Raw genomic sequence first — 25,030 nt, 5'->3', positions numbered from 1 at the left:
GCTTTAGAAGTTTACTAGTGTTTAGATGTCGTACATTCCTTCTGGGTATACCAAAATATTTCAAAGTGATAGAACTTAACTAGGTGGTAGTTGTATTTAAAATGGATTTTTTTTATATATAGAACTGCATATTCACCTTGGGAAAAAGTACATTAGCCGCGCAAACCGTCGCGTGCTTCAAAGTGAATAATAATGGTTAAATCATTGGATGCACAATTATTTTTGGTAAATAATTGTTATCACATGCATGCACTTTCTCAGAAAACAGATTTGAACAATTACTGTATTTTGATTCGGTGAATATGTGGTTTTACTGACTTTTGACAAACTGATATTTACTTCGGAAGTTGGTTTCAATATATATGAGGTTTTTTTAGTTAATACAGTAGCTGTATACTATTATATTTAATATTTTATATAACATGATCAAATTGACGGGTGCGTCGATAGGAAAACCGTCTTCTGTTGATGGGCACTAGCTACGAGATATATAAAAAATAAAAGTATGATTTTTTTAGTTCAATCATTAATGAAAGTGAAAAAGTGAAATAATAATTTGCTTTTATCAGCTAAAATGGTTCAATTTTGTCAAATTAAGCTAATAAACATTGCTAATGAATTATCCACTTGCAAGTAAATAAGTCGACCTCATTAAATCCATATTCATGTGAACTCCAATTTAACCCCGTAGAAAGTTATAGAATAACGCATGCATTGCCCGTGTACGGGTATTTAAAGGAAAAGAATGTCAACATTGAAAGTGAAACAAAGGTAAATAATTTGATTAACTGATTCGACCCACACAAAATCATTCTTATAAAGGTAAAAACGACGAAAAACATAAATTTTCAATCTATATTACAAAATTTAACAGACCTATAAAAATCTAATTCCACGAATTGCTTAATCTATTTATATCTGTATTTATGTTCACATTGCTTATATGGTCATAGAAGGTCAACTCGATAGTTAATTAGATTGCGTTTTGGCTAAATTTCGCACACGAAACGAAGTAACAACTTATTGAGACTATGTCCTGTAAATTGTTTATTTGTTGCAAATCCAGACCCCATCGAAATATATAATCGGCAATATGACACAAATGGAACATTCCAAAAATGTCGACACTTCTGTAAGAGAACTCAGAACTTGTTCTCAAGACGACGAAAACAGTGTATTATTGAACCGAAAATTCTTCGAATAAAGTTATGATGAAAAACGATTTTATTTCACAAATTTTACTTTCGCCATCCGGGGTTGGTTGACAGTCAGTATGTCACAATTTCTAATCTCAATGACATTTATATCCACGACGTTGCTATAATTACCTCTGTTCTCCTAACTTTTGCTTCCCCTCTCTCAGCTATGAGTTGTTGTTCCATTGCCAGTCGGGCGGTCTCGTTCATATTCGTCGCCACTAAAGACAATTGAAAGTAATAAATATGTCGATAATCAATATTTGCATATTTTTAAAAAATAGTTTTAAAAAAAGTCGGCCTCCTTACAGGCTGAAAAAATGCGATTAAATTGAAAATTAGCATGATCACCAAATAATAGACAAGAGTGTGTGGTGAATAACTCCCTAGAAACTATTAATGAAAATAAGCTTACAATGAAAACACATTTCTTAATAATAGTTACAAGTATTAGCAAAATATGTCCTATTTCATCATCTGATTATGTAAATCTTTCAAATTTTCTTGCTATTGCTGCTGATTCGTCACATGCTCATACCGGAGATACTCATAAATCCGTTATCATATCAAGTTCTAAAAATCTATAATTTATAAAAAATATCTTTACCAATATCACGTTAGCGAATAGCTAGATTTTAAGAGAATTTATAAAGAAATAAATTACTTACTTGTAGTAGCTATTATTTCCTGGTCAGTTGGTGCACTATACGCCTCTTCGTTGAGAAATTTACCAAGAACTTTAGCAATAGGTGCTATCTTAATATCAGCTCCCACAAATAGATTATTAACTATTCCAGTCTCACTTGTCGCATTGACCAAAATGTTTGCAACGTCCTGCTGATTAGCTGGGTCAACCTTTTAAATTACAAAATAGAAAGAATGAATAAAAAATCTTTTATCTTGCAATTGTGCAAAAGAGGGGGGGGGGGGAATCCTTTAAAAGTTTCTCGATGTGTTCAAAGTCCTCCCAATATCAAAGCAATGTTGACAATTGCAAATTATTGGATTTGATAGAGACTGATGTCACATTAAGATCAAAATAAACATTCTTTTCCACAATACGTAATATAAATTCCTAGGATAACTCATATTTAATTGTCACTGTTATAGCCATTGTTACAAGTACAAAGTTGGAGAGCATTGAGAACCCAAAATTTCACAAAACAATTGTGCCAAATACGGCTAAAGTAATCTAATTAATATGTAATAAGCATATGCTCGTTAAAATAAAAAAAAACATAATAATGGAGACTCACTCTTATAGTATCTATTTTATCGGCGAACGCTCCATTATGATCATAAGCCCTAGCTATAATTTCTACATCATAGCTGTTTTCTGGTAAACCATCTGGTATTGGTCCTTCAGAACCATCGTTGTATGGATATCCTAGTTATATAAAATATAAACTATGTATGGATATCCTTGTAATATCTAATGTAAAAGTTGTATATCAATTTAACGATAGAGTTTCGAAATACGTTTTTTTCATTTATTCAATTAAACTTTAATTAAATAAACACAGATACATAAAAATGAGATCTCTATTACAACGTAGCATTATAACAACAGTATATTATAATATTTTCTAACTGCTACCAAGATAGCTATATATCGTAAGGTTCATAACTGTTCAGTTAGATGTTGTTATATGATAATGTTTTCCCTTTCTAGCACTGGATCTATACTACTGCTGGTGCCTATTTGCCCTCGAGATTATCAGCACCTCAGTCGGTCGTGCTTCGGAATTAATAAGATGAAAAACATACTTTATTTGTTTGGTGATAGATCTAAAAAAAAATATTAATAACATAAGGTTCCAACTCATTTGGGCTAAATTTGGATCAGATAAGTTTGGTTATCCCTTTTATATATATATATACACACAGGTTCGTACGTATTTCGGAATTTACAGAACTTTGGCTATAATGTTGGTTTTTTTCGAGCTTTCCTGTTGAAGGCTAATTTAGAAAAGTGTTTCCACATGCACCAAATATATATAAGTACTAAGTGTTCTTTTCATTTTGATGTCAAGTCTTTGAAAGTTTAAGAACGACAATATAAGTTGGTCAACAATAAAGGAATATCTGTGTCAAATGACAGGGGTATGTTTCTTGTGTTGTATAGGGAGTCTCGTCCTCTTCGTTTGATGTGTTTAAGGTTTTTTTTGCATTTGCTATTCAATGAGGTACTTTCTGTTTTGAATTTTCCTTGGTGTTCGATATTTTTGTTATTTTACTTTTTTCTATTTCGCCCTTAATACAGAGAATCCAGTTCTCTGTTTTACATGTGATAAAAGGAATCCTTTCCTTTTATTTTCAATTGCGACATCTCCGAATGGGATTGATTATCGGAGCTTTACTTGTCCTGATTAACATCACACTTTCATTCAGTGACATAGAAACTGATAACCAATACGAAGCGTCTGAAAACCCCTTAATATTAAACTAAACAGCGGTATACTACTGTTGCCTTTATTCATGATCTACTGCCTTTATTCATTATGCGTTGCCTTCAAAATTCAAGTAGTCTTGTCCATATTTTCGTATGACACGTCAACGTATTTTATCAGGAGTCATAATACAGGTGTTACTTTTGGAGCATGAATATTTTACCCTCCAGGACTACCAGAATTTTTCTGATGCAATGAATTATTTTTCTGTATAATGCTTTGCTTAATTTTGTTTGGCTTTTTCGCTTAGTTGGTTTTTGTTTTTACTGTTTCTTTTAAATATTTTTTTTATCGGTTCGTTTTTTCTTCAGGTCAATTTTTATAACTAACAAATAACAAGACCAGCACTGATGCTTTCCTTTTTAAACTAGATTTAGTCCACCATTTTTTACACAAGGAAATGCTCTACCAAGTGAGAAATATGACAGTTGTCTGCCTTTTGTTTGTTGCGTTTGATCTTTTGATTTTGCCTTTTGATAAGGGACCTTTACATTTGAATTTTCCTTGATGTTCGGAATTGTTCTTATTTTACTTTTTTCATAATCGCAAAAAAACAAAAGACATCAAAATGTTTAAATACAGAAAACCCCAGCATTATAAAATGGTTTACTTGAAACTTACTTCCTTCATAGAACCATACATATGGCTTTGAATAGTCTGCCCTGTACCCAAATTTATACAATTTGAAGTTAATACCATCCTCGTAGTCTTTAAAACCTCCACATCTGACATTGAATTTCGTTTCATAGGCCACTCCAACAGGAGGGTTTACTGTGATAGTAGCGTCTAAACTTGACGGTCGTTCGTTAATCCAGAAAGTCCGGGATGCCCAACCTTAAGTATATGAAAAATCATTAAAGGCCAACATTTTTTTCTTTCTAAATCTAAGTTTTCATATTATTTGTTTATTTCCAAACTGCATGTTCGTTGCAAAAAGTTTATTATAAAAGAAAGGCCAAAGATATCAAAGACTCATAAGTCTGAAATAACCTGACAAAAGAGTCATACATAAAGCGATACATATAGATTATAACACAATGTTGAATGCTGATTTTTTTTGGACATTTTTACCTATTATGTCTGTTTGTTTTGTTCACGCATCGTTGTCAATTTTATGGAATTTGATGCGACTGTCATACAAGTGAGAGGTTTAGCTAGCTTTAAAACCAATTTCAATCCTCGATTTTCTACAGAAGAAAATGCCTGTACCATTCGGGAATATGACAGTTGATATTCATTCATGCGATGTGTTTGAACTTTTGATTTTGCCATTTGATTAGGGACTATCCGTTTTGAATTTTCCTCGTAGTTCAGTATTTTTGTCGGTTTACTTTTTTTCTGATTCACGCCTTCTCTAGAATACGTCGTTTCGAAATAATTTGAAGCCCGTCTTTGATTGCTGATCAAATTGATGTTGAAATTTAGAAAAAAGTTTTATGGAGCACTTCGAAGACCCAGCACTATTCCGTTGTTAGGAAGGTTCTCTTATGCAGTAAAGGTATCCAATACAGTGAATAAAGATCCAGTTCTTCATCTTTGGTTAAAATCCCGAAAATGAACATAAAACAGACCTATGCAGGATTTTCTCTTTAAAATCCATTCTGAAAGAGCATCCACGTCTTACCCATTGGCTGGCATTATCATTGACTGAATCTATCGTTATTTTGAAGCTATGTTTCATATTGTTGGTTTTAGGCTTACTATATTTCGGGCCTTTGGATAACACATTACACAGAAATGGGTTGTTGACATTGTTTAAGTCACCAGTATTAACGTAGCAAGCCGCATTATATATGAATGGGGACCTTGCAAAGGTAAAAATAATAAAACCTCATTTTCTATTTTAATATTCTTGTAATTCTTATGAAATACATCAAATCACATAGTTACAAACATGATCTTGAACAGTATTATTTTTTTTAGAAATTTACCTGTGACGTCACTTTTGTGGCGTTGGTTCAGTCGTGTAAAAGACAGTTCGTGGTTCTGTTGTGCTGTTTTGTGTGCTGTCCTGTTTTGTTTAACGTGTTAGTTTTTATTCTGTGGTTAGCATATCGAAATGTACTATTGAATTTTTTTATTTGTGTATTGCTCTGTCATAAATGTTCTTGCATTTATTTGTACTGTATTCCTGTCAAGTAATGGTGTCATATTTGTGTTATATTTATCATTGCCATTGGCTTTCAAATATTTGGATTTGAGAGTTGTGGCAGATGTAGAATACAGAATAGCGCATCGGATGCACGAATTTTTTTTTTATCTTAACGTTTCTTTATTTCTTATAAATTCTATATAACTTTTGGACTATTTTAAATCTCGGTCTATTTCTGAAATTAAATCTTACATACTTTTGATTTTTTAACCCTGTATGCTAACATTGCCCATGTGAAATTTTAAAATTGTTTGTATATACATTGAAAGACAAATATATGTGACGTATAAAATTTTCTGACGTCAGACACGCCAATCAATGAATGTGTTTGAAGATAGATGTTTTTGAGTTCTGTTAAATTGTTCCTTTTAAAATTGTTACACAATGATGACTGCTGTACCTGTATTTTGACTATTTTATTTATTATGTCTGTTTAGTTCACGCATCATTGTAAATATCACGGAATTTGATGAGACTGTCGTCAAAGGATTTGAAAATGCCTGTATTAAGTCAGGAATATGACAGTTCTTGTCCATTCGTTTTTGATGTGTTCTGTCATTTAATTTTGCCATGTGATTATGGACTTTCCGATTGGATTTTCCTCTGAGTTCAGAATTTTTGTGATTTTACTTTTTAGTACTTTGTTTTCTCATTGACACCTAGACAGCATTTTTTTAAATGAAGACGACACAAAGCTACCAAAAACCAAAAGTCAACTGAAAACAAATAGGAAGAAACGACGAGGAGACAAAAAATAATCACAAAAATATATATTGAGCACCAATAACAAAATTAAAATACAGGATCGACTAGACGTGATCCATGTGTTAGCCGTATATTTAATTAAACTAACATTAGTTTTAACAGTTATTCGAAATATCAAAATATACCGGTATTCTTAGTCGCATATTTTAGAAATATTGATTAACTTAATAATTTCGAAATGAAAATGTAATCGGTTTGTACATTATAACGAAATTAAGGAAAAGACTTTGTAAAAATAAATTAGCAAATCTTCAAATTGCATGTATAGTATTAACACAAGTTCATACCGCATAAATTCACTGAAGTTCCCCATCTCCATGTCTGGACCCTAAAGTAGTAATATCTGGAGGCGTTGCTCTGCAGTCTACTGCAGTTAGGTAGTATTGCCATGGTCGGACCTTCCATACCAGCACTAGCATATTTGTTCCATTCTGATTCAGCTACTTCAGACTTAATACCAGTCCATGATACACCAAAAAGTATCCATCTAAATAAATTAATGATTTAAATTACAAAGCAGAAATATAGAATTAATGAACGAATTGTTGATATCAATTAGAACTAAGCAATATACAATAATTAATTGAAAAAGGTAAAAGAACAAAAATACCGAACGGAAAATTTAAAAAAGAGAGTGCTTTATCAAATGGCAAAATCAAAAATCAAAAACCCATCAAACAATTTGAATAGAAGAAGATGTTACTGAGTGATATATTAGTTGATTGTTGATGATTGTCTAACGTCCAATGGGGAATTTTTCTTGCACATTCAGCAGGACAAAAAAACGTTTTAATTAAGTAGGTCGGTCTCCAAAGTAGGTCGTCGTCGATATGGACTGACAAATGCGTATGGGTATGACGGACAGGTAGAGAAATTTTGAATTAAGTCAGGTTACGTATGGACCCTAAGACAGAAACAGGAAAGAAAGGGAAATCACGTCAACAGAATAAGAATAAAACTCAATGTCTCATTTCATTTATTTTTCAAAAGTTACTCTGTGGTGTGTATTCATTTATTCATTCAAGTACCAATTCATTGCCCCACCGTCCGATATGTCGCCAGGCTGTACGAACAGTGTGTCATCACTGACTTGAAGAAGTGCACAACGCTTAACAGGTCGCCAACATATGTAGCCAGGCAGTAAGGAATGTATGTGTTTACTGCTTGTAAATGTATATCAAGTGTGAAGCCAGACAGTACTGTCGGTCTGTGTTTACTCACATCATGTGTAGGAAGTTTAAAGAACACACTACTTGTGAAGTATGGTTGTAAGGACAGTGTGTCTTCACTTACTAATTTTGGCATACTAAAACGCAGTGCGTTTACTTACTTGTAGAAGAAATACACGCCTCTTGTCCAACCATCCACATATGTAGCCAGGCTGTACCGACTATCTGTGTTCACCTTTTTGCCGCAGTTTGTAATACAACTGGAAATAAATTCATACACATACAAAGATGCAGATGTTTCAAATCCTAAGTGCGTGTTAAATATAATTTGTTTAGTCGTTGATATTGAATGGTTCAATTTACATTTTTTTACAGTTAAGCGAGTTATATATATGTAAGACTCAGATAGACGTTCGGTATATAATCAAAGAAATCTAGTTGGGCGAGTTATATATATGTAAGACTCAGATAGACGTTCGGTATATAATCAAAGAAATCTAGTTGGGCGAGTTATATATATGTAAATAAACTCATCATAGATACAAGGACTAAATGTATTATATACGCCAGACGCGCGTTTCGTCTACAAAAGACTCATCAGTGACGCTCAATTCCAAAAAAGTTAAAAAGGCCAAATAAAGTACGAAGTTGAAGAGCATTGAGGACCGACTCAGATCGACGTCCAGTATCTACGTTCCTCAAATCGACGTCCATATCTGTCGTCACAATAAAATAACTTTTTAAGTCGACGGCCAATTTTATTTCCCTCTAATCGACGTCTTTTTTATTGGTCTCAAATTGACGTCCAAATTTGTTATTATCTAATCGACGTCCGTTTTATTGATACGTCGTAGTGAAACCACATCTTTATTTAAGGATGGGTTGAACCTAAAACTAAAAAATTTCTATAAAATTTTATATATAAGACCAGATCATAATACTTTTTAACAATTTGTCGTACTTTTTATTCTTTCTTTTGTTTAATAGATTTATAAAGATATGGTATGAGTGTAAAATTGAGAATGGAAATGGGGAATGTGTCAAAGAGACAACAACCCAACCACAGAAAAGACTACAGCAGAAGGTCACCAACAGGTCTTCAATGTAGCGAGAAATTCCCGCATCCGGAGGCGTCTTCAGCTTGCCCCTAAACAAATATATACTAGTTCAGTGATAATGAACGCCTTACTAAACTCCAAATTGTACACAAGAAACTAAAATTAAAATAATACAAGACAAGGCCAGATGCTCCTGACGTGGGACAGGCGCAAAAATGCAGAGGTATTTAAACATGTTTATGAGATCTCAACCCTCCCCTATACCTCTATCCAATGTAGAAAAGTAAACGCATAACAATACGCACATTAAAATTCAGTTCAAGAGAAAGTCCGAGTCTGATGTCAGAAGATGTAACCAAAGAAAATAAACAAAATGACAATAAAATTGAGAATGGAAATGGGGAATATGCCAAAGAGACAACAACTCGACCAAAGAAAAAAAAAAACTACAGCAGAAGGTCACCAACAGGTCTTCAAAGAAGCGAGAAATTCCCGCACCCGGAGGCGTCCTTCAGCTGGCCCCTAAACAAATATATGCTAGTTCAGTGATAATGAACGCCATACTAATATCCAAATTGTACACAAGGAACTAAAATTAAAAATTATACAAGACTAACAAAGGCCAGAGGCTCCTGACTTGGGACAGGCGCAACAATGCGGCGGGGTTAAACATGTTTGTGAGATCTCAACCCTCCCCCTATACCTCTAGCCAATGTAGAATAGTAAACGCATAACAATACGCGCATTAAAATTCAGTTCAAGAGAAGTCCGAGTCTGATGTCAGAAGATGTAACCAAAGAAAATAAACAAAATGACAATAATACATAAATAACAACAGACTACTAGCAGTTAACTGACATACCAGCTCCAGACTTCAATTAAACTGACTGAAAGATTATGATTTCATCATATGAGAAGATCATAACCCGTGTCATGCCAACAACTGTTTTTTGAATAAATGTGTTTAGTTCCGATGCAAAGACCCTATAAGTGAATCAATATTAACGCCAAAATGTGCAATCTTCAATGACCTGACAACAGTATCGTAACTATATCCCTTCTTAATAAGTCTATTCAAAGGTTTTGTTAGTTTTTGAGGTGAATACTGACACCTTTGTGATTTATAAAGAATATTTCCATAAAAAATTGGATGTGAAATACCTGAACGTATAAGAAGTCTGCATGTTGAGCTATATTTACGAATGTTGTCCTTATACCGATGATAAAATTTAATAAATGTTTTGACTAGTTTGTGATATCGAAAACCCTGGTGTAATAATTTTTCAGTAATACATAAATTTCTCTAGTTAAAATCTAAAACATTGTTACATACACGAGCGAATCGTACACGTTGAGATATATAATCACCGTAAGATGGTGACAAGGGAACGTCACCATCTAAAAATGGATAATTAATGATAGGAAATAAAAAAATCATCTCTTTTATCATAAATTTTAGTATTATCAATGAGACAACTCTGCATCCAAGTAACAGTTTATAAAAATAAACCAATATTGGTTAAGGTATGGCCTTCAACACGGAGCCTTGGCTCACACCTAACAGCAAGCTATAAAGGGCCCCCAAAATCACTAGTGTAAAACCATTCAAACGGGAAAACCAATCTAATCCATATAAGAACGAGAAACGAGAAACACGTATGAACTACATTAACAGACGACAACCACTGTACATCAGATTCCTTACTTAGGACAAGTGCAAACATTTGCAGCGGCTCTGTATATTGTTATCTAGATGTCTTGCGATAATCCTTGTCTTCGGTTTGTTGTCTCATTTTCGTACAATGTACAGCCACATTTATTTGTTTATATGAACAAGAAAGGAAAATGACAACGTAGGCTGAAAACACCAACGTCTTTCAACGAAATGCATGTATATATAAAAGTATTAATGCTGTGGTTGATCGTCTTATTGACATTTTCAGATGTTGAATTTGTCTTCTTATTTTGATACCAATGTAAGAAGTGAAAAGTATGTGAGAAGCGAGAAGTAAGAGTGAAAAGGTATATTTTGACAAAACGCATTTGTCTAGCAAGTCGAACAACTGATGTTCTTAAACCCTGCTGACTGCAATTAACGATTGTCAAATAAATTGATCACAAAGATGTAACAAATGGATCTTCATATTAGTTGAATACCAAACAGAAAACAATAAACATGCGGCAAAGATGATAAACCACAAACATGAGGTTCTTAAATATTTTTTACACCATAACCGGATTTCGACAATTAATTTCTCTTCAGCTGTGTCAGGGATCGAAAAAATATTTGAAAGGCCATATAATTTACCTCAATTTAGGATAAACTCTTGTATTTTAAAGAGTCGAAATAGGATGAACGGGTTATATAAACCGGAGGGAAATATAATACAAGCCCAAACGAAATAATTATAAACAATGAAAACAACGTTCAAACCTATGATTGCGTTTGATAAAAAAACGCATTTTTTATACGTGTGCAGGTAAAACAAATTTCGTCGTAGAGGGATCTAAACACATCACTAAAACATTTTCCAAAAGACTAAAAGAGTGAAACCAAACTTACCATCAAGTCAAAAAACACATACGAAATAATATCATAAAGAAAAAAAACGAAAAAAAACAACAGTCGATAATCCACTTCACAGAAAACTAAAGATTGGATTGATCACAGGTGGTATGGGCAGGTAAAACATCTGCATCAGATAATGGCACATGTAGAGTTGTTTGTGATAAGTAAAATTTGGCAGACAAGTGGCATTTTATGATGTCAAAATTCTAATCTTTTACTGCATTTGATATATAAATTATAATATGTGGTATGATTTCAAATGAGACAAATATCCAGACTCCAAGTGAAGTAGATGTAAGTAATTGCAGTCTTTTTTACAACAAAAGTCTTTAATTTATATTTAAAAAAAAAAAACATTATATACACTTACTTGAGGCCTACAATTGGTGGGTTACCTTCAGCAATGAATATGTTTTGTGAATCAGAAACTCTCCTATCACCTTTAATGACGTACACCTTTATTTCCACCTCGTCATTTTCATACATTTCACCTGGATAAAGCGTATTCAGTATGCCAGACGATGCATTTGGAAGGATTCCTGAAAAAAACCTTCTCATTATCTTAAATTATTGTTTAAGATAATATCATTACTGTTTTCAAACCTCTATCGTGTTGTTGATGGGTGGGCTTGGATTTTGTGTTAACTGTGAAATTATATTAAAACGATGTTTAAAATATTTTATTAAATGGTCAAGTAATACAATCTAGTGTATCAAAAATGCACATGTTGTACAGACAGACGTTTCAAGTGAAGTTGTTGAAACGAAAGAGTTATTTCAGTAGTAAACTATACACATGGAAAAAAGTATTGCAACACCTTGATTTTTTAAAACTTGAAAAATCAGCCTTTTATTTTGGATGGAATATGATGAAATATTTGTAAAATAATATTGAAACATAGTTTATGATGACATTGGCATTTTAACGAACAAAAAATGTTTGAAAAAGAATGATTTATCGAACCACAATTTTAATAACAAAATGAAGTGTTTTTTTGTACAAAAAACTGCATTTTACAACTATTACTGTAGTCGAACTTTACAATGTCAGACCTTTCAAAATTGATCTTAAATTGATTGTTCACATCATGGTTGATCGTTATACGCCAAAGAATTAGTACTTTTTGCGCAGCCTCAATTCAAACGGTTAACCTTCACTTAACGTCTTCTGATTCCTGTCATAAATCGACAAATTTGTTGCTAAGGTAGTAGCAACCATTTCTGATGAAGGGCATTGCTTATTTCATCACGTGTTTGGACTGGGGTGTCCTTTCGCGCACATTACGCCCAAAGGTGTCCCATTTATGCTTGATATTGTTCAAATCCGGGCTACGATCGGACCAAGGAAGATAAACCAAATACCATTGGAACAATGGATATTCCTCCACGATGCTAATTTCCAACTTTGGCGAGCTCTGCACTACATTGGATAAGGACAACTGTGTGTCTGTTCGTAAGCAAAGGTCCCCGAAATGGTCTTATCGCACGGTAACCAGTAGCGATGAGTCGATCTCGAACAATTTTTGTTAAAAGGCTCCTGTGTGCCCACCACTCTCATTTTAGGATTGTATTGTATGCAATGGGTTTCTTTCTGACCAAGCTTCATTATGCTTGATTTTCCCAAGCAGATGGCATAGGAGGTCTTTTTGATCTCGGATAGTCTTTAACATCGTTTATTGCCTGATTTTATTCTCAAAACGACTAATAGTGGAATGGTGATGACCAACAATACGTGCGGTTGTCACAGCGACACTCCTGCTTCTTTCATGCTAATAATCTGCCATCTTGCTGCGGTTAAGAGTTGTGGAGGACCCATTACAAGGTGTCAATCACATAACTTTATAAACTTGGTTATTTAAAGTGTTGAAAACAATGAGGATAAAAACACCTGTTTTGCTGTTTACGAGTACAGTAGCTGCATGTGCAAGAACTTATCAAGTCGATAATTATTGATCAAACTCAGGTGATATTTAAAACATGTTTAACTCGTTCTATTTTAACAAATTATATATAAAAAATAAAGAGTGTTTTTTTAATTTCAATTTCAATTTGGTGTTGCAATACTTTTTTCCATGTGTATATATTAACATTACGACATATTAACACCACTTAGTTTATAAAAAAAAGTTTCTAAGGACAGCTGCAGCGCAATGACAAACCTCTACCCTTATTTCCCATTACTCCATGATAGGAAATCTGAAAGTATTTAACAAAAACATAAAAGGATATGTATTTCATTGATTGTAAAAGGAATAATGACTAAAATTAACACTTAAATATAAAGTTTGGTATTTTTCTTGATTAACCTTCACCTGAAACTCTCTGGAACAAGGTTTTATTTCCAATTAAAATATTTCTTTGCCACGTAGAATCAATTACTAAGCAATAATTTCATGAGCAGTATTCAATAGTGAGTTAATTTTAGACATGCTGGGATAACCAAGAGATTGAATGCATATAATAAGTAAACTAATTCATAAGATTAAGAATTGATATTTCAGCAGTAGCAATAAGCTTTGTGTTATCTAATACAAGAAATAAAGATGTGCTTCAATTGTACATACCCGCATAATTTGCTCCATCGACTTTAGAACAACCTCTATCATTCTGTCCATCTCCTTGTGAGTACGTGCAATTTGTTGTAAATGGTTTATTTATAGTCCAGTCACTATTATATACAGGCCATGTCTCACACAATCTCCTGCATGTCCAAATAAAGGTCATTCCTGATTTATCACTCGGATCAACATCAGGATCATACGCATAGGTCAAAGCATCGATGTTTAAAGGATTTACATCACCCCAACGTCTCATCATGAAGTCTCCCCCACTTATTTCTATAGTCAGAGGTGTGGCAATGATACGAATGAAGCATTCGTCAACCGTAACCATTCCTATAACTTCATTCATACTAACATTTAATCTGAAACGGTATAAACCATAGTCCAATGTCCTTGGTTCTAATATAAGTTGTCTAGCTCCAATAGAGTACACGTCAGCTCCGTTAAGATTCACTATTGCTGTCTCATTGCCTGAATTTTCGTCAATTTTATATACCTGCCACCAGAAGTAGGCAATTTTCGTAGCAGTGCAATTGATGACGACATTAGAATTGACGATTAGCTTTAGTGATTTATAGTGCGTTTTTAATCCGGGTGTATTAGGGTCACACATTGGTTCATCACATGTATTCGGTTCTGTTACATTAACTAACGGCCACCAACATGGTCCTTTCGTTACACCTGCCCGGAAATCATATCCTTCATTAGATACTTTGTTTTGGCATTTCAAACTTACATCATAGTAACCTTCGAATATAAACGTTGAATCTAGAGTTATGTTGTAATAAGAAGGATTCGCTGTCTTGTTAGCATACCATATATCAGAATCTAAGTCAAACCGAAGTGTGTCAGTATTAATCCAAACATCATTCCATTCCGGTATCGTAGAACACTGTGTTGCATCACCAAACATTATATAACGATTTGGGTCTGCCATATTCGATAGGTCCATTATATAACAAGCGTTTGAACCAACCATTCCTGGGTGTATCTGATATACAAATGTAGAATTCTTTGCACGTGGATTGTCACAAAAAAGACCGATTTCAAAACATCCCCTCTGGATGCATATATCTTGTGACAGATTCAAGCTATTGTTAAAATTCTCAACAACCAATTTGACAGTGTAGCAGATATCATTAATATACATATGGTACGCGCTATTCTTATAGAAAAAAGATTCGTCAGTAGCATTCATTGTGTCACCGTAGGTCCATTTGTACGTTACGTGTGATCCATGTTCAAGTGACGCCACGAACTTAACTTGATGTTCCTGTGCAAAATAATTCTGATCTGGCCCACCACCAAGTTTTTCTACATTTGTACTTGAATCAAAATCGGTTACTGTTAGTCCTAGTCCAACAAGACCTTCATACAAGTCATGTTTAGCCGAGTAGGTTACGTCGCTTACCAAATTCCATATATTAATGTTAACACTGTAGTTTCCGCCTCTTACGTATGTATGATAGAAAGTAAACACCTTATAGCAATTCGATGGACAAAGATAATAATTCTTATCTTCAAATGTGGTTGGGAGGAGCTCTGGTGAGGATACAATTCCATCACCGAAGTCTATTGTATATGAAGCATTTGTAGGGTAACGATTATTATTCTGATGATCCCAAACAAGTTCAAACGAGACATTCCTCTTGTATTCTACAGTCCATGGTGGACCAATGTAATTACTGTTATCAGGACAAAGTAATGAAAACTTAGTGACAGGAATCTGAACAATAATGGGTCCCGTAGAGGAAGAAACATTAACAGAGCCTAAACTATTAATTGAGAATACCTTTGAATGATACACTCCTACAACCGAAAACAGATAAGAATACGACACCTGTTCGTAATGATCACATGGTAATGACACTAATGGGCTTCCATCACCTATATAAAATGTACAGGTAGCACGACTTCCCCATGACATTGAAATATTTAAAATACCATTAGTATCTATCGGTACGTATGGTGGATATGGTCTAAACACAAGTCCATATATCGGTTTATCGGCTTCAATTGGCAAAGTGAAGAACATATAGCTAACTAAATTAGAAATGTTTACAGAAACGTTATACGTGTTTTCCGTTGTATAAATATAACTTATTGGAATAGAGAAAAAATCTTGTGCCATTGTAGTAGCGATAATCGAAGTTGCAGTAGGTCCAGCTGGTGGTACAGTTAACATACAATAATTATACTGATCTAATGGACAATCAGGAACCGTGGTGTTATCTGACGCTGTGGTTGTCTTAGCTGTTGTCTCAGTTGTTGTACTATTGACATTATATGTTGTTTGCTTACAAAGTTGAATAACTTTTTCGCAATCAATTCCAATGGTAGTATCAACTGGTGCAGTATTCGATGGTAAAATAGGTTCTTCAAAGGAACCTGTTGATGTAGAATTGTCGTCGAAGTCGATGAAATATGAAGCCATAGTAGGCATGGGGACGCCACCCATAAATCTTAGCCAAATGTTAGCTTTACCACCGCTTGCTCCCGGTTCAATTCTGACAAGCTGTGTCCATTTTACATCGACGTTCTTCACACCGTACTGTACATAGATATCATGTTGACTGTTATGATAATCAATAGGACTTTGAATTGTAAAGTTTACAGGGTAGACGCCAGGTGAATAATAACTGTGCGTGTAGTTAAATGTTTCAGGATCCAGTAATACATCATAGTAAAAGCTCTGTGTAGTTGTTGAATCCATAAAGTCAATGTATGATGTAAATCTGGAACACCAGTACATACCAATAACGAAGGTTACTTGATCCCCCACAGGGATGTATGATCTATCAATATCTATTGAAAGGCTTGTAATCAGGTAATCAATCCATACTTCTATTGAGTAGGTAACTATTGGACTGACCAGGTTTGTCATGTTTACTTCCAGAAAATGAGAACCGGTAATATTATAAGAACCTGGGACTATAACAACGTACCCAGTACCTGCTGTTTCATCAAAGCTGGTGATATTCAAAATGGAAGAATTCAGTACCGCTGTAATTTCCAAGTGAGATCCACTAACAAGTGACATATACACATTTCGTGTGTTATAGAAAGGTATTGGTGATGTGGGTAGTATTAAGAAACCCGTGATTAAATCTTGGACAGGAATAATAAAGGTAATGTTCATTGTACTGACGTCATTTTCTGCTATCAGCATAAATGTATAAAAGTCTGGAGTTAAATAAAGATGTGATATGAAGCCTTCCATCCCTGAAAAATACATGTGCTGTGAACATTATTCACATGAAGTATTTATTATAACAGTATTAGGTAAAATTACAAGTAAAGAAACTTCATAGTTACACAAGTAAAATTCAAAAAATTGAAATACATTAAGTCTAACCGGCAACCATCAAATCGTTTTATAAAAGACATTTTTTCGTAAAAAGATACAAATAAATATAGATAACAATCATTCTGACGGTATTGCAAATATGCAATATAATTTAAAAAGAGCCCTACCGGCAGAAATATTTACATTGGATACGGTATTGTAAATATGCAATATAAAGAGCCCTACCGGCAGAAATATTTACATTGGATACGGTATTGTAAATATGCAATATAAAGAGCCCTACCGGCAGAAATATTTACATTGGATACGGTATTGTAAAAATGCAATATAAAGAGCCCTACCGGCAGAAATATTTACATTGGATATGGTATTGTAAATATGCAATATAAAGAGCCCTACCGGCAGAAGTATTTACATTGGATACGGATTTGTAAATATGCAATATAAAGAGCCCTACCGGCTGAAATATTTACATTGGATACGGTATTGTAAATATGCAATATAAGGAACCCTTGAAAATATTTATGTACGTTTTGCAACAAAGTTTATCGACAGATTATAGGTATCCCCATGGGCACTAATTGTGTCCCTTTAATAGCAGACTTGTTTTTGTACTGTTACGAATCACAGTTCATGACTAAACTCAGTAAAGACCCGTCGAAAATGCATTTAATTGATAAATTCAACAACACTTACCGTTATCTTGATGATATTTTTTCGTTAAATAATCAAGAATTTTCTCAATATACTGCTGAAATTTACCCCAAGGAACTTACTTTGAATAAATAAAATTTATTCGGTAATAACTGTCCCTTCCTGGATTTAGATATTTCGGTTTTAAACGGGAAACTCCACACTAAAATTTACGACAAAAGAGACGATTTTTCGTTCCCTATTGTTAATTTTCCATTTTTAGATGGTGATGTTCCTTTGGCACCATCTTACGGTGTTTATATTTCACAACTTGTTTGCTATCCCCGTGTCTGTTGTGACGTTTTTGATTTTAACGAACGCAACTTATGTATTACTGGTAAATTATTAAACCTGGGATATCGTTACCATAAATTACTTAAAACCTTTACTAAGTTTTTCCATAGATATAAAGATTTGGTTTTGAAGTTTGTTTGCACCTGTAGAAAACTTATTTCAAACGGGATAGCACATCCTCATTTTTACGGAAATGCTGTTAACCGTGCCGGAAATTTGGAAATGATCCATGTAAACTTGTCGCTCCTTTAAATAAACTTATTCTAAAAGGTTACATATTCAACACTGTAATAAGATCATTGAATATTGTTTTTATTGGTATAAATATTGATTTTGTTATCAGTAAATTAAAAGCTATCTAAATATTACTAGTATGTTATATGTATTTACATATTCATGGATCTACAATTGTCGATACCTGTAACTTGGCATTGCACAAGGTCATGTTTTTCTCTGGCTGTTTATGACGTCTTTAAACTAAATCAATTGGATGTTGGATGTGTACGGATTGATAGTTTAGTCTTAGATGCATGATTTTTGTATTAGTCGTCAGTAGCTTTGAACTAGCTGTCAGATAACTGCGAGTACTCTCAGATCTGTTCATTGTGTCTTTTTGTGTCGGGATGTATAAGTACCGGGCCACGTCCACTTGTATTTTTGTCCATCTGATGAGTTAAGCCTTTTCAACTGATTTTTATAGCTCGTTCTTATGTTGTACTGTTATACCACTGTCCCAGGTTAGGGGAGGGTTGGGATCCCGCTAACATGTTTAACCCCGCCACATTATTTATGTATGTGCTTGTCCCAAGTCAGGAGCCTGTAATTCAGTGGTTGTCGTTTGTTCATGTGTTACATATTTATTTTTCGTTCATTTTTTTTTTACATAAATAAGGCCGTTAGTTTTCTCGTTTGAATTATTTTACATTGTCTTATCGGGGCCTTTTATAGCTGACTATGCGGTATGGGTTTTGCTCATTGTTGAAGGCCGTACGGTGACCTGTAGTTGTTAATGTCTGTGTCATTTTGGTCTTTTGTGGATAGTTGTCTCATTGGCAATCATACCACATCTTCTTTTTTATACCTACCGGCTGAAATATTTATATTGCATACGATATTGTAAATATGAAATATAAAGAGCCTTACCGGCAGAAATATTTACATTGAATACGGTATTGTAAATATGCAATATAAAGAGCCCTACCGGCTGAGATATTTACATTGAATACATTCAACCCTTATCTACGAGACAAGAATGGTTTTTGATGAAAATTGACCAATCAGAAAGAGACTCATACTAAATCACGATATTACTGGAGAGCTAAACAAGAACTGTTTTCTGTTCATATTTCATACTTGGTTTTAAACATGTCAAAATTAAATTGTGTCTTTTTTTTTGTTGTTGTTCGGGTTTGGGTTTTTTCTTTTCGTTATCGGCACTTAATTGTATTTGGTTTCAATGTTTTTCATGCTCCGGCTTGATTAGACCTTCGAACAGTACTGATATGTCTTGTGTAAACGAACTGTTCGTTTAAGTACAAACCTAGTGTGTTTTTGTAACTATTTCATACCATGAAATGAGTTTACATTTTTTCAGATAAATTTTGTTATTTGAATGGTTACTATATGAGTGACTTAGTTGTCTGATTTTTATGTTAACTAAGAAAAAATCATAAATAACCTTTTAACAGATAATGACAAAGACATGAAGCCAATTAGTTAATGTTACACTTATGGCTCATTCACACGTACATTAAATTCGAATTCAATTCAAATCGAATGCGAATCGAATTCGCTAATCGGGTTCACACACTCTTCTTTTTTAATTCGAATATATTCCAATTGGCTAATTCGAATTATCCAATTCGCATTAGAAATGTGTTTTGTTAATACTAATTAAAAGTTCACGTCGTTCGGACACTTAAGACACTTTGACACGCATTGCAATTCGAATTAAAAATTGACGTTAGGACGTTAAACGTTTCGAATGCAAATTAAGCTAATTCGAATTAGTTAATGCGAATCGAGTTCGAATTACGTGTGAGCTCAGCATTAATTTACTTACATATTATTTCGTCGTGTATAATTGATATGACGGGTGCTACAGAGAGAAATGATCTACTTCCAATCATTTTTTAAGCTAAATAAAAGACATTAAGAGCGTCACTGATAAGTCTAACGTAGACGAAACTCGCGTCAAGGCGTATAAATTATAAGCCTGGTACCTTTGATAACTATTGTGTACTGTTGTTTAAATTTTGCGTGAGTTTAAATGAAAACAAGACAAAAGCCGTTTCATGTAACACCAAACGGACTGGAATGTTTATTGATATGGCAAATTCCAAGTTTTGATCCAGGAACCCACAACATGATTGGCTCACAAAATAATACAATAGGAGAAAAATGTGATTTATTATTCAAGATTTCATGGAATACCATTAACATTATCTAGTTATGGTTGTAGACCTTATTTCAGGGAGGTAACTCTTTAAAGCAGTGATGCGTTTGTAAAAGTCAAGTTTCAACAATATATTTTAAGCATTTGCCTGAAACACACTGGAAATAATCTATGTAACCTAGAAGCTTAGAATATATTTATTAAATGGTTGACACCAACATTCTGATAATTTTACGGGTTATTTCCCTTAACTTAGGTCTACCTCCTTAACTGCACTAGTTGCGCATTTCGATAATGCATGTCTCTTCGGTGATGCCTTATGCAAAAATGTTTAAAAATCAAAAGCCTTACAGAGCCGATAAATATTATCAAAGCCAAACAAGGAATTATAAATCCGATATTTAAATCGAGTCAACGTATAATATTAGCATTACCATTTGACGTTCCATCATACTTTGGTTGCAATGATACAGGTGGCGTCGAAGTGGTAGTATTACTATTCATAGGTAGCACTTCTGTTGAATTTGTCGAGTTGTTGTTATGGACTGTAGTTTCAACGACAATAGCAATGAACGGGTAACTAAATATGTACATAATACCATCTCCCATAATTGCTTTATATGTGACGTTGGTACCTATATTACGCACAAATGATAAAGTATTTTTTAACATATTGTATTTAAAACAATATTGATTTAATTTTTATCATGCTACATGAATGTCAAACTACATAGTACAATAAAATATTATGAACATCATTATATTATATTTCTTTCGTTTTATCATAAATGATCATTTGCTAAAATAAAAATTACAAATGTATTTTTATTCTCTTTGTTATATCTAATATATCGTGACAGACTACATATCGATAAACAGTAGTTTTAGTTTTAATCATAATCATAACCATAACCCTAAGTTTTAAGTCAGTATAATGCACCTATATAATAGCATTGAAGACCTGTGTTTGGTTTTGTTTCCTATAATAAATTGTCCAAGAACTTATGAAATGACAATTGTAATTACGTTTTAACAGAAAACTAGTGCTATAGAGAATAATATATTGTGATAAATTCGAGTAAATAAGGAAACAATTCTATATTTAAAAAGATGTATATGTAACTACATGTGTGTCTTAAAAAATCTTCTTTTTATATGACCCTAAAGTATTCAATATGTCTACTGGTACATAGAATTTCATTCTTTCAATAAGTACCTTGTGTTATATTCCAAAGTACTGTTGACAAATTTCCCCATATAGAGGGTATATGATATTTTTCCACAGTTAAATTCTGAATAGGATCTTGTACTATGATTGTATACTGTAAAATGTAAGAAGTAAGATAAACATTCTGTAAATCTATGGCTATCTAAATATTAATATTATATACCCAGATATTCAATTTACAGATGATATGTGAGATGATAGGCACTTCTATAGCAATACAAGTACTTGTGAAGAAACAATATTACTTCAAAGAACATTCTGTAAACTATGCCCATTTCAACCAACTTATTAATATTATATACTACTCAATAATTCAATGATGATATGCATGTTTGTTTAAAACCATACTCGTACTTGTCAAGAAACAATATTACTAAAAGCAACGTAAATTGAAGAATGCAGTATATGTCCTAACTATTTATCTTGTCTACCAGATCTACCTACAATAACGGACATAAAAAGAAAACTAAATTCCAAATATTGTCTAAATATGTTCCTTTGTTTATTGCATAGAAAAAAAATTGAAAATGAAAATGAGGAATGTGTCAGAGAGACAACAACTCGACCAAAGATCTGAAAACAGCCGAAGTCCACCAATGGGTTATCAACACAACAAAGTTTACTTTTAATTTGGCATTCAAAATGAATGTAATGTTGACCCCTACAGTGCTAACACGAACTTTCTTTTTCAATAGATAGCTCTATTTATCAGTGTATAAATACCGTATTAGTGATACTATTGACTGCATTTGTCGCTGTAAAAGTAACGGTGTAAACTCCAGTTTCATTGTATGTGTGTTGTACATATCTTTCTGTGGTGGTAATACCCTCGCCATTTCCGAAATCCCAGGTATACACGGGTTTTGTCCCATTGTGTTGTGATACGTTGAAATAAAAAGACTCATTTGTTGCAACTGAAAATAAAAGAATAGTGTACGTGTTTTCTACACAGTAATACAGCAACTTTAAAGATCTTTAAACAGGAAATAACATTGAGTACTTAGTATGAAAAGTTAGTTAAAACAAAATAGATGAAAGTACAGATCTCGTTTATATACAAAGGCGTATAGCTTTGTCAGTTTTTATAATTTTGAAAATTAACTTAGAGTTCGGCAATTTTGTTTTTATTTTTATTCTGAAAATAAGATACAATATTTTTACTGTAACAGAATCATCTTTTATTCACGAAGATAAAAAAAAACAAGATAAAATAATGTATCCGTCATACAAATTTGTTTTGTATACCATCAAATGAAAGTTGATACATGATTAACATTTGATGATTTTTACTGATGGTAAGCACTAACTAAATGTTTCATTTGCTTTTATTTAGACATATCCGTGTTGAAGACCGTACCTTGACCAATAATGGTTTACTTTTATAAATTGTGACTTGAATGGAGAGTTGTCTCATTGGAACTCAAACCACATCTTCCTATATCTATATTCACAACTTTTTCACTTGCAAAAGAGATACTTAAGAGCATGTGGTGAACAATGTTTGTTTATTCGCAATGAATTAAGCATCATTAGTATAAAACTGAAGCACCGTTGTCTTTGTTGGCTTTGTAGTCTTACCTGCATATGGTACTTCTATATGTACATCTGCTATTAAGATTAACTGTTCAACCAAAGCAACAGCTTGTCTATGTGGATTTGTTACGTCATTTTGTACTGTAGCTGTAACGTTGTAGAACGCATCAATATCAAGGAAAGTGTGACGGAATTTTATCCTTGATGGTTTTTCTATGAATGTCTTTAGAGCATGTTGTGATGTAAATATGGCGGGGGTTGCTGTCAGGTTGTATCCCGATGTTAATCTGCTGCCCCATGCTGTATCACTGTTTACGTCATAGTAAAACTCGTAATTCTTTCCTGTTGCAGTGAGCATGGCTATTTTTCCTGTAGGTTCTTTCAAAGCCATAACATCACCTTGTTCAACTGACAGCAACTCGATGTCAGGAATCTCATAAAACTGCTGACCTATTGTGGGGATGGTAACAGCTATTTGACCAATCAGTGCGTACTTTGTCATTAGCATCGACGACCAGTCCTGTATTACTGTATGGGGAACGGGTTGACCAGTGGACATGTCTACACATACACGTTTAACGAGACTGTAGATTGTTCCGGAACCACATTGATGTTTCCAGCGAGCGGCAGTAGGTTGACTGTTACATAAAACTCCGTTAAGTATACAGGAACTACTTTTAGGACAGAAGTAATAATCTGATGCGCAAAATGGTCGATACACCTATCAAAATAAGAAACGATAAGTACTTGATAATTAGAGTCTGAAACTTAGATAAGCATGTTCTCAACGAAACAGCTGTTTTTCTTTATTGCTTCGATATCATTTTTTGTATCAATAATTAATTTCATATAAAACCTCAAATTAAAAAAAAAATATGCATTTGTTTTTTATAACTAAATGGGTAGTTTTCATTATAAAACTTATATACATATACTTTTTTCTGAAGAAAATTGTTTACTTTGTCCACATTTTAAGGTTTACTTTTGTTTTAGTTGCTTGCTTCCAAGTAGCAATTCGCCGACATATTTTCCGTATGCAACTGATCTTTGCGTGTCCCGTCTCGTTAAAATCCGGTGATCGCAATACCCATATGGATCTGCCATTGAATTATCTATTATCTGATTGTACATGTTATACACGTGCTCAATAGCCATGCTTCTTTCTTGATTGTTTACTATAAGGTGACAATCGATAAACTGGGGCTTCAAAACACGACATTATTAATTAACTGCCAAATTTTCATATCAAAATAGACAGAGAAAAAAATGACGCTTATACTATATGTTTGCGTAAAAAATGATAAAATCGTGCACAGAAGACTTAGTGTATGATATATACATGCATTGGTTCAAGAATTGGATAAACATTATTTTTCACCAGTCACTTGTTTCATATGACTTTAAAATAATGTCCAGGAACTAATATCATGTTATCACATTGTTGAAACGTAAAGGAATAAAAGAAAACTTGGCAAAAAGGATACAAACCAATCATATTCCCTATATTCATACCTGGACATAGATCAATCCTGTAGCAGTAGCCTCGAACTCTATTGCTGCAAGAGTGCCATTAGTAGATATCGTGTGCTCCGGCATAAAGTACAACATATCACCTGGGTAGGAATCACCGGATGTTATGCCAGATGACTGTCCCGTCATC

The 25,030-nt window shown here is 33.4% G+C and overlaps 1 protein-coding gene across 1 annotated transcript in view; it reads right to left on the bottom strand.

Moving 5' to 3' along the window:
• LOC139489415 (polycystin-1-like) overlaps positions 1–25,030 on the bottom strand; it is a 50,913-nt gene extending 25,883 nt beyond the window's left edge. Inside the window, exons 1-13 of the mRNA XM_071275734.1 lie at positions 24,883–25,030; positions 23,416–24,091; positions 22,561–22,751; positions 21,826–21,931; positions 21,044–21,244; positions 13,924–17,142; positions 11,730–11,898; positions 7,894–7,992; positions 6,851–7,050; positions 4,268–4,480; positions 2,453–2,583; positions 1,865–2,051; positions 1,329–1,417 (exon numbers count right to left, since the gene is read on the bottom strand). Of these exons, the coding sequence (XP_071131835.1) occupies positions 1,329–1,417; positions 1,865–2,051; positions 2,453–2,583; positions 4,268–4,480; positions 6,851–7,050; positions 7,894–7,992; positions 11,730–11,898; positions 13,924–17,142; positions 21,044–21,244; positions 21,826–21,931; positions 22,561–22,751; positions 23,416–24,091; positions 24,883–25,029 (5,628 nt within the window). The 5' untranslated portion in view covers position 25,030. The remainder of the gene's footprint in view (positions 1–1,328; positions 1,418–1,864; positions 2,052–2,452; positions 2,584–4,267; positions 4,481–6,850; positions 7,051–7,893; positions 7,993–11,729; positions 11,899–13,923; positions 17,143–21,043; positions 21,245–21,825; positions 21,932–22,560; positions 22,752–23,415; positions 24,092–24,882) is intronic.

Source organism: Mytilus edulis, chromosome 9, assembly GCF_963676685.1.
Source record: "Mytilus edulis chromosome 9, xbMytEdul2.2, whole genome shotgun sequence".
Lineage (NCBI taxonomy): Eukaryota > Metazoa > Mollusca > Bivalvia > Mytilida > Mytilidae > Mytilus > Mytilus edulis.
This window is presented reverse-complemented; position numbering and strand designations above follow the sequence as displayed.